This window comes from Lepidochelys kempii, chromosome 6, assembly GCF_965140265.1.
Source record: "Lepidochelys kempii isolate rLepKem1 chromosome 6, rLepKem1.hap2, whole genome shotgun sequence".
Classification (NCBI taxonomy): domain Eukaryota; kingdom Metazoa; phylum Chordata; order Testudines; family Cheloniidae; genus Lepidochelys; species Lepidochelys kempii.
The window spans coordinates 29,847,888-29,868,079 of NC_133261.1; the positions used below are offsets into that span (position 1 = coordinate 29,847,888).

The 20,192-nt window shown below is 39.9% G+C and overlaps 1 protein-coding gene across 1 annotated transcript in view; it reads right to left on the bottom strand.

Moving 5' to 3' along the window:
• Positions 1-863: 863 nt before the first annotated feature.
• The window catches only part of GTF2H1 (general transcription factor IIH subunit 1), a 36,762-nt gene continuing 17,433 nt past the window's right edge, over positions 864-20,192 (bottom strand). The window contains exons 7-15 of the mRNA XM_073347331.1: positions 18,934-19,013; positions 17,163-17,293; positions 14,474-14,561; positions 11,680-11,768; positions 10,347-10,464; positions 9,111-9,201; positions 5,666-5,781; positions 4,526-4,618; positions 864-3,855 (exon numbers count right to left, since the gene is read on the bottom strand). Of these exons, the coding sequence (XP_073203432.1) occupies positions 3,769-3,855; positions 4,526-4,618; positions 5,666-5,781; positions 9,111-9,201; positions 10,347-10,464; positions 11,680-11,768; positions 14,474-14,561; positions 17,163-17,293; positions 18,934-19,013 (893 nt within the window). The 3' untranslated portion in view covers positions 864-3,768. The remainder of the gene's footprint in view (positions 3,856-4,525; positions 4,619-5,665; positions 5,782-9,110; positions 9,202-10,346; positions 10,465-11,679; positions 11,769-14,473; positions 14,562-17,162; positions 17,294-18,933; positions 19,014-20,192) is intronic.

Below are 20,192 nucleotides of genomic sequence, written 5' to 3' on the forward strand. Positions count from 1 at the left end.
GAGGATCAAGAAGGGTCAGACTGTATACAACAAAACTCATGCATGCAGAGGAAGTAGCATTGCTCATACAACAGATGGCACCCTTTCCTCTGAGTCAATGGCCCAGCGTTAGCATAGTGCTTCTGGTAGTAGCAGAGCATCAGTCTTTCAGTGAGGCCTCCAGCTGAAGGACCCAACCCCATATTCTCATTAAAGATCCCACAAGGACTAGTCCATTTTTTGTTTTGTTTTTTGCCAGATTCCAGTGTAACTAGTCACTGTAGCCATAAGAATTCAGTAGATGAAATTCTTTACTTTCCATTCTCATTTTAGGGTTAGTATATGCTGTTAAGTAGCTGCCATCTTCCACCCTAGCAAAGCCTGCCTTTGAGTGATAGATGATGCAATTGTTACAGTACCTATAGGTTGTAAAGTATTTTTGGTAATTAAAGTTGCTATGTTAGTATATATAAATACTAGGGTTTTCCTATATTACCGTAAAGCTCCAAGACTTAAGAGGGGAGCAGGTTAATATACCACCAATGTCCTCTTATCCAATAGCTGTTGTACGACTGACTGGGAAAAGTCATTACAAGAGAACAGAGTAGCAATAGGAAGATGGTACTCTGCTGTTGCAGCAACAATGAAATGCTTCCTACATTTAAAAGCTAAATGAGGAATTTCAGAAGATGTTTCAGTCACAGAATAAAGAGGATTCCTTTGCCGCAAGTAAGTCCTCTTCTGAAAAGCACTCTACTGCCAAGAAGAGAGCTGAGCTTATGCCATATGCAGCACCTTTGGCTGAGACCCATAGAGTTTGTTTTGGTTTCGATTTGTTTGAACATCGCAAAATACATAGTCGGAAGCATTAGAGAAGACTTGACTGCAGAATTCAGTAGGGTTTATTCTACAAATACTTTGAATCAATGCCAGTGATACAAGTTGTATGAATTTCCTTTAAAAATACAAGTCAGTATAAAAGATTCCAATTGGCATATTAAGCAAGGTAGCGAATGATTCAGTTTCAAAATGGTTAAGGAATTGTCAGGTCACTTTTTTGACCATGCTACAAAAGTATTGAAATCAATGCTGTCAGGAGACAAAAAAGGAGAAAGGTACGTAAAGTATTTCAATTTGTAGGAGAGAGGGTGACTGCCTCCCTTACTTTAGGAGGGGCTTGCATCTTTTATTGCCAAAATATTTGAAAGAGCAATATGCGCAGTGCATAGCAGCCTAGCTCAAATTGTTCCTGGTCAGAACTGCTGCTTTCAGCATTTCTTCTCAACACATGTTTTATTAATCCATCACACATTTAGGTAGCAACAAGCTCCCTGGTATCCATGTAAACCTAAGGACCTGTGAAGAGGAACATATCCCTCCCTCAAACAATGATTGCAAGGCAAGGATTCCCCAGAGTGTACGGACAGTGTGCATATGCCCTGAAACTTAAACGTTTTGCCCAACATTTCCAGGAGTCATAAATGCTGTTGCTTCAGCCTAAATGCCACTTAATTTGATGTTCAAAACCCTACCTTTGTAATGTTAAAACAGTGCAACTGCTTAAAAAAAATTCAGTGCAATCTTGCTTAAGTTTATCATAGCTCCAGGGAACATTAGAATGCAACTATATCAATTTTCCTCATTCCTGGTCTGATGAAAGTTCTCCCACTGAGAAATGTACTACAGTTCAAAAAAAGCCACTTAGATTTACTTTATTTTGGAGCATACTGCTCTCTTTGTGGCTATTTAAAAAGCAAGATGTATGACACTGATAGGTGTCCAATGTTAAAGACAACTATTGTGGGTCAATGTCTCCCTGATATGAGTCCATTAAAATCTAGTGGAATTCGAGCAGGGATGGATTAGGTTTACTTTAGTTTTAGTTCACGGAGAAGTAGGTTACTTTGTTTCTACACGGACAGTAGGACCATATACTACCAGAACACACACATTGCATTTTTAGCAAGATGGCTTCCCCTACCTCTTCCCCCTACTACGCTTTTCACCATGTAAGGTTAGAAAAACTGTTCCTCTTACTAAACCCAGCAGTCTGTGTGGTAGCAGAACCGTATTAGTTACCACAGAGCAGATAACAAGCACCTATCTGCAAGGGCAGATTGAGGGAAGCTAGGTTAACAATGCATTATTAAATTTCTAAACCAGGCTTCGTCAGTGCAGACAGGGAGAGAAATTCTGATTGTACCAAAAACCTTATCAGACTATGCAACCCACAAAAAGTGCATACAATAAGCATGTAGCTTACATACTTTACTCAATGAGAAAACCCTCCACCCCTTCAAAGGGAGTAGCGGTAGAGCATGGACACCATAGATAGATTCTGCTACTGTGTGTGTGTAAACACACACACATTTTGTCAGGATTAGGTGCCATCCCCTTACTGACAACATGTGTGTGTGTAAACACACACACATTTTGTCAGGATTAGGTGCCATCCCCTTACTGACAACATGCTGTAGGGTTTAAGTACCATTGCAATGCTCATCTGTCTCTCTCAGGTAAACCATTCTGGAGGCTGATGAGTCAGTCTCCAATTTGAATGGCTGTCTGCTCTTAAATACGTACTGTCATTCTGAGTTGTTTCAGTGTATTAAATACATCCCAATTCTCCAACAGTCACATTTAACCCAAGTCAAAAACTCAGTAGCCCATACCATGGGCCTTGTTAATGATCAAAATGAAATACAGTGTGTCATTACTGCATCTACTAATATAGAACAGGTTTACTTTGTCTCCAAGTCAAATATTTAATACAAGACGGATAGGTTTTATGATCAACTCACAGTTTATGTATTTGGAACAAAGTATGGCACAGATTCCAGATACCTCAGGAGCTTGTGTATTCACACACTTTTCACTCTTTTGCAATGATTATCAATTCGCCAAAAATAGTGTAACAGTCAACAAGGAAGAGTGGAGAAAAACAGATTTAGGAGCAATCTCTCTCTTCTAAGAGGTGAAAGTAAGTGACTTTTCCTCTAGTTCTTTAGTAAGAAACTTTTATTTTAGAAAATGCATTCTCTCCTTCTCAAAACAGATGCCACCTTAAAAAAAAATTGCAATAGCAACCCTTGCATTCAAAGGAAAACATGCAAACTTGATGGCTGAAAATATTCTGCATAAAAATCCAAGACAGAGGCAAAAGTGTGCCCTCCCCCACTCATGCCTTTAGGGACTCCAAACCATAAACAGCTTTCAGTGCAATGTCTGTTGCTTCCAGTTTGTGGGGAAACATATGGCCGAAGCTGGTCTTCTGACAGCTAATCTTGTCAGATGTTTGAAGCAAAAACAGTCTCAGCTATATTTAAAATGTCATTGTTAACCTTTGTTTCAGTAAGTACAAACAGAATTCAATAAAATGCCAGAATCCAGTGAAGAAAAACATTACATTCTACCCTGTGCCATACACATTTTAAAAAAATTAGACAAACAGTTTCAGATTTTATTAATACACCCTTTTTAAAGTTTATTTCTGAAAGCAGCTCTTTATGCAAATCAAAAGCAGTTCCTGAGTAACTGCAGTAAACAGCATCTTAAATATGTTATTTTTTTTGCCTCTCAGCTCTTCTGTTTTGGTTCTTCCTCAATTTTTCCCTAGTTTCAAGTTTAATCACAGGTCTTTTTCCAAAAAATGTGCAAGTTCAGTTAGCAACATTTCCAGGAATCCACATATTGCAGATGTTCCTGCAATATCTAAGAACTGCACATTTGCCAGGTTGTGTTCCTACAGCTATTGCAGATTTCCCTCTCCAACCTTTATAGCAGGAGTCTTCACGTTTTCTTCAGCATACGTCGGGACTGCCACGTGTGGAACTTATTGTAGGCTGTCTGCAGCATCTCTTCTATGTGATTTATCAACTGAAAGATAAAACAAAGGGATCATCCCAGTATCTGAGAAACGTGTGCCCTTACTCTGCTCAAACATAAATGGGATTGATTGTTGTTTCTCTCAGTATGAGGAATCAGGAGTAACTCCTCTAAAGCCTAGGGAGTTGCATCAGGGTATGTGATGTGAGAGGAGAATTGGCCGCAAGTTTCAATTACAAAATGTCTCGAAGTCAAGTATGGCAGAGTATCAGTAAAGACAGTGGATATGCAGTTAGCTAGTTCAAGGGAAATTATGTGGACAACTTATGTTCAAGTGCTGTACTTAAAAGCACTTTCCATAGTCACTGGAAACTAGCTAAACAGGCCATTCATCTGGTCATTGAGAAATCAGACTATCAACTTGAAAGATAATAAAAGGAGAAAATTATTCCAAAATATAATACCCCTAACATCCTTTTCTCCATCAGCCATTTTTTTTTGGGGGGGGGGGTGAGGTGGGGGTAGAGAGATGATGATGAGAGAAATACACTTAAGAAAAATTAAGCATTATACGTGTAGTTAATGGAACAAATTAAAACCCCCCCAAATACAGGAGACCAAAATCTGCCATCCTGTGATAAATATGAGTCAGTTATTTTTTTTTAAAAGATCAATATGTGCACAAATAATTGAAATTGGAAAGAATACTTTTTCCTCTTACATTTGTGCTTAAATACTGTCTCCGAATTTTTTCTTGGAATGGACAGAGCTTTGTAACTTGAAATCTTTCCAAGTTACTCTTCATTTTCATAACCTGAAAGAGATCAACAGGAAAAAAGAGTACAAACTCCTTCACATGAACATTTTCTTGCTTTCAGCAAATTGCTCCTGCAAATTGAAATACCTTGAAGCTAGTACCTAGGATTACTGTAAATATGTACAGTTAAAGCAAATTGCTAGGAAGCACTTACTGTATTGAAAATGTGATAATCTTTTTGCTTTAAACAACTGAAAACAAGCACTAAATGGCTCTGCATTTTTCTTAAACTTAAGCTGTTTAACTGAGCATAATATGCTTTACACCTGTACTGTGGTAATTTCTACAGTATCTTTGTCAGCAACACCTCACATTTAACATTATTTATCTCTCTGCTTCAAGCCAACAGCACACTATGATTTTTTTTAAGTGTTGCAGTAGAAGGCCCAAGCCATCTGAATAGAAGTTTTTATTTCACACAGTAACCTACAGTGGCAGAGCTAGAATCCTATGCTTTGTTTCCGATTCTTAACCCCATGCTCTAACCTTTTTGAAGTGCAGTTATACTCTGCAAGGTGACTAGAATGGCACAATGATACTGTGGATGTGTGTGAGATTCTATACTAAACTTGCTCTGTTTAGACAAGTTCTCTCCTGCCTACCACTGTTATCTTGATTTTGAGATCCAAGGTTGATTGTATTTTCTTTCCAGTTCTCATTACCAGTAATCAGGATTCTACAATTGGAATATAGGTAATACGACAATTTCTGAGCCACAAGTATTCAGCCCCTTCTTCTGTACTGTAGTTAACAGGACAGCAAAAAACAGTTTTAGGCAATAGCATTGGCAGATCACACTCCAATTATGCAGAGGGAGCAGATCTGCTGAGTTAATTATGCTGTTTTTACATAGTGCCTTTCTGTCCATAATCATTTCAAGAGTGAAAGGACAATCATCATGTAGAATTATATATACCACATGATTGATAATGTGATACTACAGCTTGAATAAAAATACTTTCAATGGTCTCATTACAGAACATACACGTTTACAAGACACACTGACATTTATACTGGCAAGTTTATACCATCAATCGCTCTTACCTTTTCTTCTAGGAATGGTGTATTAACAGGAAAGCAGGACCAGAAGTGTCGCAATAGCTCCCCAACTGCCACATACAAGTGTTTCAGTTCAGACTGAACATCATTTGGCACCATCTCTGCAACAGGAAAAGAAATTTTCGAAAAGGCATGTCACTTAATTTATGTAATGTGTAAGTAAAATAAGAGCTGGCTAATACATAAAGAAAGATGTTTGATACCTGTAACAGGAGCAGTCTAGGACTCAAACAACTGTATTGTGCCAGTCCACAAGCAGAGAGTCAATTACACTATTTCTTTGTAGTCTACAAGTCTCTTAAAAAAGATGCTCTAGGGCTCATTTAAAGTTAACAGAGTGTTTATTAAATGTATCCCCTTGGAGGTAACAGGACCCGAAGAACCACCCAGAGTGGTTAGGAACACTGGACCTTAACCTGCTACTACATCCTCCATTTTCCTCCCGGGGGCTCTCACCCTCAGCCCCCACTGAGCACTTCCCCAACCTGAAGTGGTCAACACTATCACAATCCACTCATTGTGGAGCAGAAGCAGCACAATCAGTTTGGATCCTACTGACTCACATAATCAGGGTCCTTCCCTCCTCATGACATACAGGGGTAGGGGCAAGATCACGGTGGCAGAGGGAGTAGAGAGGAGAAAAAAACTGGGAAGGAAAAAGCACAAAGAAGCTATAGGAGTGAAAGAAGCAAGGGAAAAGAATTAGAGACTGAGATGCACAGGAAGAGAAGTTAGGGAAGGAACAATCAGACAAAGTGACCAAGAGAGGAAAGGGGGAAAAAAAGCAGAAATATAAAATAGTCAGTGAGGAAGAAGCTGTACAAGGAGCCCCCCAAAAGTCTGTGTGGGGATAAAATGGGGGAGGGTGGGTCCCCAGTAAACATGATGTATCGGGGCCCCAAATTTCTCTCAATGCACTGTGCTGTGGCTCTTTAGCCTTGAGGGGGAGGGGAGCTGTAGAGGCACAGTCCCAGCAGGGAGACACTGTGCCCGACTCGGGGGGTATGTGGCTGCCGTGTCACTCTCACCAAAGGTGCATGGTGCCCTTGCTCCTGCATGAGGATGGCCTGGCCTGCTCCCTTGGGGAGGTTCGTGCCATTGCAGCGTGGGTACTAACTGCACGGAGTCCTTGTGCTTCCAAAATGCCAGGCCTCAGACTCCCATGCGGGGCCGTGAGGGGAAGATCTTTGAGCTGTCTCCCCTGTGCCCCTTACACACCTACCTAGGGCTGGGTATAGTTGAGCCCAAGTCTCTAAGGTCTCTGTCTTCACTGCTAAAAAAGGCTGCGTCTTTTACTTGAGGGTAACTACTGTGTCTGAGCTAGTCCTGGGTAAAAAACAGCTTTTTTTCGCAGTGAAGCCAGGCCCTGAGACCGTTCCTGGCCAGAGTTCATCTCACCCTCTGCTTTTTCACACACACGCTGCTCTCTCCTGGCTTCTCACAGGCAGGCAGCAATTTATTCAGTCTGGTTCAATTCAATACCTAATTGCAGCTCTCCAGAGCAGTCACCCAGTCCTTCCCCATGCCAAAGCGTACTGCAAAGAAGTATCGTGCAGCAGAACCACAAAAGGGTAATAGCTGTGATCAAGTAATACAAACTCACAGTAACCTTAACTCGACGGTCTCAGCAGAACTCCAAACAGAGGCCACAAACAATGCCGCTGTTTGAGTTTATTTCATTAAGGAGCTTGCAACTCAGCATGGCCTCATTATAAACCTGGCCCCCAATACTATTTGCAGGTACTTGTAAGCTTTGACCTATGCATTACCCCAACACCAGAATTGAGCACTTTAGCTCTCTATAATACCCCCAAGGTCTTACTACACCTTGCATTTTGGGCGGATCCATCCTATGTAGCAACTTACTATGCCTGCTTAATTTGTATTCACTTCTACCCTTTCTGCATTCTTGAGGGTAGAAGAACTTGTGGCCTGCCGAGTAAGGTATTATTTTTTTAAGAGTGGAGTTGGGGTTGCAGAAGTGGGGTAGAATACAAAACAAAACCTGACAGCATGGGAGGGAAAACCCTGTCCTTTCCCACCTTTTATTGACCCCTTTTCATCCATTCTGAAGTGCACTCTACACTTTCCCTTGTGGTACCTGACTGTGGCTACTTCTGCCCTTGTTTCTGTGATGCTTCCTGTCAGTTACCAGGGAAGTAAGAGTGCAAACTGGGCCTTACAGGGACTCAGCTTAGTCGCTGCAAGGCTGAAGAGGCAGGAGCTCAAGGAGGTATAAGCAGGATCGGTTGAAAGGGGAAGAACTAAGTGGACATATAGGGCCTGTGTAGAACAGTTATGCCTCTGTAATCCATAAGAAAAATTAACATTGAGCAATTATTTCATAGAGACAAGGTGGATGATGTAATATCTCTTTTGGTGAGAGACGAGCTTTTTGAGCCACACACAGTTCTTCAAAAGATACTCCGAGCATCACAGCTAAGTCCAGTTAGCTGTGACACTCGGAGTAACTTTCCGAGACCTGAAGAAGAGCTGTGTGTGGCTTGAAAGCTCATCTCTCTCAACTGGTCCAATAAAAGATATCCCCTCACCCACCTTATCTCTCTAATATCTTGGGATTGGCACAGCTACAACTACACTGCATACAATTATTTCACAGACAGATTTGGTTACAAAATCTGTTTCCAAATAAAATCTACAGCTTGCTCCCCTAGCATAAATGAAGCTTTATTTTGTAAATGTCAGAGAAAATGTAAGAGCCAAGAAGCTACCCCTCTGCTTTTACACTGTGGCATACCTTCCAAGGCCAGGGAGTGTTGAGTTTTAGCCCTTAACTCAAGGCTTCAGAGCTTTCATTTGTGTGCAGCTGGACTGCTGCTGCTACCTCTTATCTCTTGTGATTCCTCATTTCTACCACTGCAGAAAGCCAGCAGGAGGAGAAAGAAGGGGGAGGAGAAGCCTACACAAAGCAGGTGTAGAGATGAAAGCACCTAAGCGTGAGCAGAGATATTGGAGAAGAAAGTAGGCTTACTGGCTGTCCTCAACTCAACAGAGTGGCTACTTGGGTTTCACCCTATCTGCTCAAAATGGTGGCAACAGGTTGGAAGCAGCTAGACAGGGCCTTTAGTGGAGGAGTAATAAATGGTTTTACCTTTTAAATAACTTAATATTCTGAGAGTCAGTCTGGCTTTGTTTGCTCCTAGCTAACTTAATTCCATTTACCTCTGCACCAGAGCCACCACTGCTTCCCTATCGGGCAGACTGGATTGCTAGTTTCTCTCAGAATTTTTCCTTTGTCCTTTTTCCTGATAACTTCTATACTTTGCAAGGAGTATTTTCGATGAATGTCTCTGCATTTGCTTTGTCAGTATAACCTGTTGTATCCAAAAATTTAAAAAGCCAGGGCACGCCACCTTGCTGTTGGTGTAGCCTATACGGCTAAAAGGTAACTTACAATACGAAAACTTACGGTTTATGGCTTGCTGTGTCCCACCCTGCATAAGGGCTCCTCCAGGCGACAGGGCTGTGATGGTGCTAGTAGCAGCACCACTTGAAAGAACCTGAGGGAAAAAAAAAAACCCAAAGCCCTTTCATATTGTCTTCCCCAGTGACTCGCTTTAAAACATTCTGGACAAAGTCTTAAAGAAAAGCGTGAACTGCACTGGCCCAGACATATCCATCCGGACGTACGTTAGTGATCTTAGATTGAAATAATTTTGAATTTTGCAAGTATAAAAGTCATCTCCCCACTGATGGGATAGGGAACTGGACATGCAGTTCTACTAAGCATTAACTCATGTTGCCTTAGGAAGTTCCAGAAACCATGATGGGAACCCAGAGAGCACCTGTCCACCAGTATTGTTCTCTACTTGATGTCTGTGGTGTGGGTTCTTAACATGCACATGATATTGCCAAACTAGTGCAAGTCAAGATCATTCAAACTTTTAATAAGGCAATATGACAAGTGAAGGAAAATTTTCATTGGTCCTCATGACTTTACTAGAACTGTGAGGCACAAACATTGTGGTAATTTAATAAGGGCCAAAAGTAAATTTTCTGAGTGCAAGGGAAGTTACGAGAACCAGCTGCCCCAGTCAACCTGAGGGCACAGCACACATGCAGCCATTTGGCAACCTCAGAGAGGTAGTAGCACCTGTGTCCTACAGATCCACTTAGTCACAAACCCACTGGCTGTGACCTTGTATTGCCATCAAACCCTCCCCACCCCTCCCTGTGCCTGAGGTAAGGGCCGCCAGAGATAGCTCCACCTTCACGTTGTGGAGCTAAGTCCCCATGTGTGGCTTTCTGTTGTACCCTGTGCAGTACAGCAATGCTGATTCCACTACATTTGGAGCTTCCTCGCAGGTATGAGAGGGCTATAGGATTTGCCGATCAATACCAGCAAATATGGTAGTTACTTGTCTTAATATTACAACTTCAGAGAAGAGCTGAAGTGGTATGGCTAAAACACTGCTCTGCAACTTAAGTGTTGTTCTGATGGAAGACTTCACTTCTAAAATAGTTTCCAACATTACGCAACTTAATCGGAAAAGTATCAGGCTCATCTTGAGGGACAAAACTCTGTAAGTACCAGAATTCTAGTAAGTCAAGAAATATCTAGACAAAGCTAATTTGACACTAACTTTCCAGTATTAAGGAGGGAGTTTTACTTTTTTGTATTTAAATTAAAATGAATTTTTCCTACCTGAGTTAGTCTGGGTATGTAGGCTTCCATTTCTTGTCTAATACTATGAAAAGAATTAATAATATCCTGACTGGTTGCATATTGCTGTGATTGAATTGGAGTTGGACCATGATAATACCTATGGGAAGAGAAAGGGGAAAAAACCAAACCAAAACACAAGGTAACTTAATTCTCAGTAGATTAAGATTTATGTAGCAGTCGCACCTCTCAGATTTTAGGTGCTGTACAAACTTGGCTTTTGGCCTCTATTAAAAATTAAATAAATCAATAAATCCAGTGGTCTGACTGGAAATGTAAAACAATTAAAACTTAACTGTAAGCTTCCAAATTCCACCTACAACCTAATTTTCTCCCACACATGACAGCAAAATGAGAAGGGACATGCCATTCTTGATTTTTTTGTTATGCAGATCTTAGGGCAGGTCTACACTTAAAATGCTGCATCGGCCCAGCTGCAGAGCTCTCCTGTCAGCCAAGTTAATCCACCTCTGAGACGCAGTAGCTTTATTGACAGGAGAAGCTCTCCCATTGACAAAGCGCTGTCTAAGGGGGGGGGGGGGGGGATAAGGCTGGTATGACTATCACTCGGGGGTATGGATTTTTCACACCTGAGTGATGTAGTTATACCAACGTAGGTCCGTGGCGTAGAGCTGGCCTTCGTGTCATCACCCCTTTTATGCTTTGCTCAGCACTGGCACTACTGTCACTTAAACTGACAGACTCCAGATGAGTGGGGCAAGTCCCACCTCTCAGGACTAGTATTTGACAAACACCACTACACCACTGGTTCACATTTGGAAGGCTCTCTTTGTATCTCTTGTCCTGACAGTTGCAATGTTTTTCAAACTGAAAGCTTAGGTTCTGGAAGACAAAAGGGCAGCCCATCACAAAAGTAGTGAATCAAACCACTGAGAGTTGTCCCAAGTCAACACCCAAGTACAATCTGTGTCTGTGCAGAGAGTGCAAATATTTCCAAATACATCATACCAACAGAAATGCTTATAAGATATCTCAAACTAAATTAATAAGGTACATTTGTTAGATTTTCATACTCAGACTAAAATTATGGATCTCTTCTAGTAATCATTTGTAATAGGCTTACTAAATTCAAAAGTCGATATGAATTAAAGATACAGTTTTGAAAATGGTAACTAAAATTTGTTTAAACAAGGTTTCAGATTAATGAAATTTTAATTTAGAAGCATTGAAACACAAAGCAGATTAGCATATTAGGGACAGATTGATTCTGAATAGATCATAAAGAGATTTATATTAGTTTTAATATGCTGAAACATCCAAAGAACTGCAGTTTTCTTTTATCCATTGAACTTACCGATCAGATTTCTTTAGGTTTAGTGCAATAGTTTTAATGCTATTATTCTTTCCTAAATCTTCATATTCAATAGCCTCCTGTAGCTTCACCTGCAATATAATGAGACAATAAAAACTAAATTACTTATGATATAGTTGCACATACACAGACTGTGCTTTTTTTCTTGTCATAGTTTCCTGGTAAGAGAATGGAAAAAGCCAAGATAAATGAAAAAAGCCCATGTGGCTCAGATCCTCTGCTCTGGCAGTGCATCACCAGCGTAGGTTGGGAGGAGAGGTGTATAGGTGGCTCTGGTTGTCTAGCTCAGTTTTCAGTGACACTGGCTGTGAAGGCCACAAGATCCCTATACTATTTGCCATGGCAAAGGGGGACCTCCTTTCTCCCATCACAGCCCAACTGGCAACAGCAAGAGGAAGGAAGAGGATGGTGGCCTAAGAGCGGCCATATTTTCTCTATACCACAAGTGGATTACCCCCATATAAATGCGTCTTCCTTCCATAGCAGGCTGTTGGCCCAGTGATTAAGATTCCCTCAGCAGCGCAGCACGAAGTGGCCACATGCTGTGCTATGATCTCAGCCAAATCTCAAAGACCTTTACACAAACAGACAGGCCTAATTTTACAAATGACTAGCATTCCTGGGTATCCAACCTAACATCTTAAAGGATCCAGGTCTTCAGAGAGCAAGTACTCAGCACTTTTGGAAAGTCAGATCCCTTTAAGGATCTGAAACTGGGCACTCAGAACTTAAGACACTCAATACCACTGGTTTCAGAGTAGCAGCCGTGTTAGTCTGTATTGACAAAAAAAAAAAGGAGTACTTGTGGCACCTTAGAGACCAACAAATTTATTTGAGCATAAGCTTTCGTGAGCTACAGTGAGCTCACTGTAGCTCACGAAAGCTTATGCTCAAATAAATTTGTTGGTCTCTAAGGTGCCACAAGTACTCCTTTTCTTTTTGTCAACTGTAGCTCACGAAAGCTTATGCTCAAATAAATTTGTTGGTCTCTAAGGTGCCACAAGTACTCCTTTTCTTTTTGTCAACTGTAGCTCACGAAAGCTTATGCTCAAATAAATTTGTTAGTCTCTAAGGTGCCACAAGTACTCCTTTTCTTTTTGTCAATACCACTGGTCAGTTCTGAAAATGTAAGACAATTATAATTGGAGTCAATGCTTGTGCGAGGGCTTCAGAGTTGGGCTGAGTGTTTAAATGCACTGGAAGTTACGTGGTGGTAAATCCGATCGTAAAATTATTTCTACTATTTTTAAACTAAAAAGCACAGAAGCCAACTAAAATGTTTAAAAATTCCAAAATCATTGTCTTGTTAAACAAATTTTTAAATGGCATTTGAGAAATTTTAATAAAAGCAGAAACTTGTCGAAGAACCTAGTGTCTGCCAGTTTTGAAGGAAGTTACAGTAAAACTCACTCTATGAATATATGAACAGGAAAAACATGACCAAAGCCATATTTAGGTAAATACTCTACTGAAATCCCATGGGCAGAGCTCCCTGCCACCTTCCCTTTTTTAAAAAACATGTTCACATGCTTGTTTTAGTACTAATGGCCTTTACTACTTTTTCTGCAGATCCTGGCCCGGATTTTTTTTTTTTATAATCAGAGCCAACTCATTTTAAAAAAAAAGTGCACACATACATAAACAACCCTTTGTAGTCCCTGTTTATGTGCATATGTTACTTTAATACAAGAGGAAGGAACAGGGTTAATGTTTTTAGTGCAGGAATTTAACCCTAGAGCCAGCGCAGATATGTAGCTAAATAAGGTGTTCATTTGTGGCAGAAAATATTAAGGATCATTAACAGTAGTATACTTAAATATGATACAATGAAAATTAAGTGAAAACTGCTTTGGACATCTCTTGCTTTCTTCATTCATTAAGTGTAGAGAGATTTTCCTTTAGTCCTGCTCTGTTGTTCATTCCCACTGAAAACTGCACCATATAGTAAAGTCAGAGCTAGTGACTGCCACAAAAGCTACAATGGGTATTTTCTACAAACTGTTTGTTACTTGTGTAGATTTCAAGTAATTTTTGGGGGTTGGGGGAAGTGTATGTGCAAAGGTTAAAAGTCAGTGAAGTTTTCCCCCTTAGCTTTTTGGATTGCAGTATGCAGTCATTCAAAACATTCTATTTTCTTTGCAATTTTTACATAATTCCAGTATCCTGAACACAGCAGCTCTGTGGAAAAATTCTAAGAGAAACACTATAGTTGCCTCATTTTTGTGCACCAATAATCAATCAAATTTGAAACTCACTTTCAGTTGAGCCCTATGATTCTGATGCAAGGTCAACCCCTTTAGCTTAAGTATCAAATTAGCATTCTGTTTACTAATAAGTAGTAAGTGTGCATTCCTTCCCCAATGTATTCAATATATTAATTCCATGCAGTGGTTGCAACTACTAATAATATCTTAATTCTTTGCCTGGATGTTCTCCTAAAGGTGCTCAGGCACTTACAGTGGTAATGCATAAATACAACCACACACAATGAACAGAACATGCCTTTTAAGATCCATTAGAAAGGTATGGGGGAAAATGTCAATATTTACTCAGTGAAAGAAAAAAAAACAACAGGAAGATTGTATTATCAATTAAAGTTATTTGCATTTAAATAAATGAAGAGCTCTGTGTCAACAGCATGTTCATCTTAAGGCTGTTGTATTTAATACTTTATTCATATCATTCTTCATACTTTTAAGCAGATGATGCTTTATGCAGCTGTTCGCAGTATTATACGTCAATTGGAATTGCAGTGGAAAACTCACTTTGTTCATACCTTTTTTATTGGTGTCTGAAAGAAATCTGAATCCCGGGAGTTTCCATCCATACTGCTGGTCTCACTGTAGTGATCATTTTGTGCTTCTCTTAAAATAAAAGACAGTATTAGAAGGAAGCGAACAATAAGTCATCTTGTGGGAGACTGACATTTAGACTGAGGACATGTAGTAGGTTAATCTTTATTTCTTTCAAAAAGGTCTGCACTTAAATGCTGGACCCCTGGGTGTCACTCTAAAAAGGGTCAGTATTTTGTTGACGATGGGCAATGGGGATAATATTCCTCATCTCTGCACAAAGAAAAAAAATAGTGTACTCTTGACATAGACAGGGAGGTAACAGGACCATACTGCAGTGAAGAAGTCCTCCTGCCAACTAAAACTTTAGTCACACACGTGGTGTGTTACTGTTAATGCATTTACATCACATCATTTCCATGTCAGTGTTGGCACACAGGACAGAAACTACTCTCTTTTAGTCCTCTGTTATTTGCTGCTGCTTCCATCTGCTCTATGGTGTTGAGATCTACTGTTCTGTCCTCCCTGTTAAGGGTTTTTCTTAAAGTGTCTCTTGGACACCCTTGTTTTCTCATACCAGTTAGTTTCTACTTAACATCTTCATGTGGGAATCCATGTTAGTTTCTGGAGTACAGCTACTCCTTCTGATTCTGGTGGAGATGAGTGGCTGGTGGCTGATTTCTCACATCTCTTCGCTGGTAAATACGTATTTCCAACCAATGCCCAGGATCTGTCATAGACACTTATTTTCAAAGGGGTCTAGTTTTCTGTCTAACATTTTGATAGATCTCCAGTTCGAGGCCACATGATAGAACAAAATTGAGAATTTTCAATTCAAACGTAATCTCAGTGCTGAGTATCTTAGCTTTCCATACGTTAAGTTGAATAAGTGCTCTGGATGCCTTTCCTATCCTTGATGTCACTTCCTTCTTGAGGTCTCTGTTGGCCATGATGGTGCTGCGCAAGTAGGTGAACTATTCTACTTTCTCGATGTTTTTGTCTTCAAATGTGGTGTTACTGTTTGATGTCTGGGTTTCCAGGATGTTTATTTTAGCAGATGTCTGTTCTGAGTTCTGCCTGGCATGCTGTATTTGCCAGGCTGTCTTTATTTTTAACTTTTCAGGGGTAGTGTTCAGTGCAGGAAAATCTTGGCTTTCTAGGTATTTGCCATCTATCCATGCTATACCAGTATTTGTATTGCTAATATACTACTTTGTTATCCTGTCTATGACCATGCCAAACAACAGCAGTGATAAAATGCAGCCCTCATTTCATGCCACTCTCCACATTAAACCACTCTTGTGTGGTTGTTCCCCCCCTTAAAACACTTCTGATCTCTGCACATGGCCTTGATGATATGGCCAACTTTAGCTGGGATGCTATAGAACTGAAGAATATTCACTATGTATGTCTGTGAAGGCTGTCAAATGCCTTTTGAAAATCAGTGAAATAGGTAAGGAGGGCAGCTTGCCATTCTATACACTCTTCTATGAGGGTGCTTAGTGAGAATATCTGCTCTACAGGCTCTCTTGGGCCTCAATCCTGTTTTTCTCTAAGCTTTGCATCCACTGCCTGCATCATCGTCTTTAGTATCACACTGAAGAAGTCTTGCCCAACACCATACTGTCACCTCCACACAAACTTGTCTGGAGTGTGGGAGTGCTGGGCGTGCTACGTTCACAGTATGAGTGTTGCTATTCTCCCTCTAATTGGCACTCTGATTCTGACTGCTGCTGTGCACATACAATAGGGAGTACTCCCACACAGGACGGGCAAGTAAAGGTGCCTTAATCTCCAGACTGTGCATTTTGTAGAAAGGAGCAATATAAGTTTTGGGGGATGGAATGTTTCCTATCAGAAAGGCTTATTAAGGTAATGTATTCTATTTAAATGAAAACACAAATACATCATATGAGCAAATAAAGAAGCACTAAGGGGAAAATGTGTCTCCTAAAGAACAGACTGGATAAGTTGACTATAGTTGGCTGAGTTTTGCAGGACTCAGATGGAGAAGGAATCCTTCCTGGGCTGCACAGCAGACACTACTGCAACAGAACTGTAACTCAGCCACCTTGTGGATCTGCATTAGTAAACCCAGTTGCCCTGGCTCTTCTGTCCCCTCCTCCTGAACACAGCAGTATAGGAAGTCCCTACAGAGCTATGTTCAATGTGCAGGTGGCATGAACTCCACGTGATGTCCTTGCATCTAATCAATCTATCCCTCTGCATGGCAAAAACTGGACCAATTTCACTGCACTCATGGCCTTCTAGGCCTTAATTTGGGCTATCGTTTGGATGAGGTTGTCAGTTGTCAAATATTCTCTAAGGCAAATCAGTCAAGGCATGATTGACTGTCATGATTGACAGTCAAGGCATGATTTAAATAAAACATGAAAAAAATCCATGTTTGAGATACAGTACAGAAGAGGAATATATGAAGGTATTTCCAGATGGCCATATTTTACGCCACCTTGTGCAAAAATAACATCTTTAATTTTGGTGGTTGGTATGGCCTTATACACTGAAAGGGATTTTAAAAGTAAAAATGGAATCCACACTATCAGATTTGTTTTTAGATCATAATATTCCACAGGCTTCAAGATAACATTTGTAAAATTTTCAAGTTTGAATTAGTCACCAGTTTGGAGAGCTTTTTCCTATGCTGAAACTTACTGTTTTCTGAGCCCAGCTGCAAGGACCATGGCACTGTGATGATTAAAGCGTTTTATAATGGCAGCATTGCTACTCTCCTTTAAGGACTTTGAGGAGTTTGATGTGGATGGCACAGAGGAAACACCATAACCCTGCAAGTAAAGTAATTAACAGTTAAGTTATTCCAAACTAACTGCAGCATGGGGCACAGGTCACTTGCAGGTTTAAACTAATGTAAATAGTGGATTCTCTGTAACTTGATATCTTCAAGCCACAATTTGAGGTCTTCAGTAACTCAACCAGAGATTATGGGTCTATTACAGGAGTGGGTGGGTGAGGTTCTGTGGTCTGCAATGTGCAGGAGGTCAAACTAGATGATCATTTTGGTCCCTTCTGACCTTCAAGTCTGAGTCTAAAAAGTGAGACCATTCCCTATTTTCCATTAGATCAGACATGTAGCAGTGATTCTGCATTTCCCATTTTCTGGGCTTTACTGAATGAACAGCATTGCAGTGTGGTTTAGAGGAATATACATAGTATTGGGAGTCCTCAGGGTCCTAATGCTGGCTCTACTGCTTATGTGCAGTGTGACCTCTTCACCTCTGCCTCGTTTCCCCATTTGTACGCTGGGGATAGCACTTCCCAACCTCACAGGGACGTTGAGAGCATTAATGCTTGTTTTGCACTTTGAACATGTAAACCTCTGTATAAATGCTAATTCTTTATTTTCAAACTGTTAGCTCCAATTACCAAATTCTTACAGAAGTTTATAGAAATCCAGTAGGCCAAGGACTGTTTAGTAAACAAATGAATAGGAATGTCGTTCACCAAATCTGTCGTCATATTTTAAATTTTATTAAGTGCTTAGGGATACAGCTTATATCATTGTAAAACAATATAAAGTTGTATTAATTTGCACTCTGACTCTAGCGACTAATTCTTCTGTTTTAACCATTAAGTCAGTGGTATCTTTGGAACTATCAAACAAGCCTTTGCTGTGTGTGGTGCAAAGCACACCTCTATAACGCAACCTGATATAACACAAATTCAGATATAATGCGGTAAAGCAGCACTCCGGGGGCCGGGCTGCACGCTTCAGTGGACTAAAGCAAGTTCGATATAACGCGGTTTCACCTATAACACGGTAAGATTTTTTGGCTGCCAAGGACAGCGTTATATCAGGGTAGAGGTGTATTTAATATTTTAAATTGATATTAAGAAGTGTTGTGTATATAGTTAACTTCATTTTAAGTACATAAGTTGGACCAAAAACGTGGTAACTTTTATATTTATCTTCGCTTTGATCTTAATCTTCTGTATTGTAGGATTCCTGTTTACCAATGCCAGGTAGCCTCTAAATGGAAAGGATTAAATAAGGAGAGGTCTATTTTAAAATAAAAAAGCTGTACAAGAATGCTTCTAGAAACAAAGTCAGATTTTATCCCAGTGTGCTTAGGAAGCCAGCTGAGGTAATGCAGCGCCATCGAATAAAGAAAAGATGCATAGCACACAGACTGAGAATACAAGTTCTGATTCTCCATCCACTACCCCAATGTATATCAGAAGTAACTCTATGCAGTTACACTGGTGTAGAACTGATGTGATTAGAATCAGACCCAGAACATCAACACAAAGAGGAGACATTCAGTGAAAAATTAGCACTGGGCACCAGAAGTTATTCAGTGGAAAGTTTGTATTTTGGTATTGTTTGCAGTCCTTTAAGCTGATAAGTTGATCCAGTTTTAAAATGTGGAAAGTCTTACTTTTTTTGTTTTACAGTCTCTGTACTTACCTCATCTAACGATTTATCCTCCAAGGCCGTTAAATCTAGCAGTGGATTTTTCACCCCTTGAGACACCATTGTTTTTAACCCTATGAGAAGGAAAAAATCCAATGTCTTCTTGCAAAGTAGTATCTAAACAAGAATATCTGTCAACACTCAGGGCTGATAAAGCGTGAGCCTCCAAGTTATCTGGACTTCAGTACCTTTTTATGATTCCATAATTTTCTTACAAACATATAGTACTAAATTACTATTAGACACCAATATATGTGCAGGAAATTTATTTCTAAAACAGCACTAGTTGTTGCCAAACTTGAATTTGTAGTTTATATCTAACCAAGCAACATGTAAGACATCAGGTACATTTTAGATTATATGGGTTTGCAGGAACCAGTGAACTGAACACTACAGGTATCAAAAAAAAACAAGGCTGTATCTATTTTAGGACACAAGTATTTCTAAAAAGTACAACGATTTTTTTTTTTAATCCTCCGAACATGTTCCGTGGTTGGGAAAAAGGGTATTGTCAGAAGGTTTTGCATGTGTCCAAGTGCTATTATGTGCAGTAACTTTCAGCCCTTTATAGCATCTATCATTAAAGTCAGTCTTTTGCTCTGTATTTTTGAAAATTATTGCAGGAATTATTCTAACTAGTTCCAGATACTTCCACCCACAATTCTGAACGTTTTCTAGTAATTCATCAATGGTACTGCCTTCAATATAAAGTATTATATTTAATTTTTCAATAGATAGTATTGACTAGTGGTTAGAACAGAGAACTGGAAGCCATAACTCCTATGTTCTATTTCCAATTCTGCCACTGTCTTACTGTGTGATCTTGGGTAAAACACTTAACTTTTTTATGCATCACTTTACACATCTGATGATGAGGTATGGCTTTTGTTTGTTTTTGCTTTGATAGTGTCCTTCAGCTGACAATCCCAGAATGAAAAGCATTCAGTATTAATATATTAAAGGATCTAATCTTCTCTCCATACATGTGTGTATCATTCGTGGATTATACACATGCATCAAGAGAAGATGACATTTTCAGAATATAACTTTGACGTTTTTCACCTCAAGGTCATGGTTTCAAATATGTCTCAGAACTGTGATGGTCAATGAAAGTAGAATGTATTCAAATGGCCTGTGAAAGAAACCAATCTTTATCCACTTTCTAGAGAACTGATTTATCACAAAACCCATGTCTGTTGCAAGTCTCAGCAGAGACATCACAGAATAAATAGTCACCTGAACAAAACTATGCC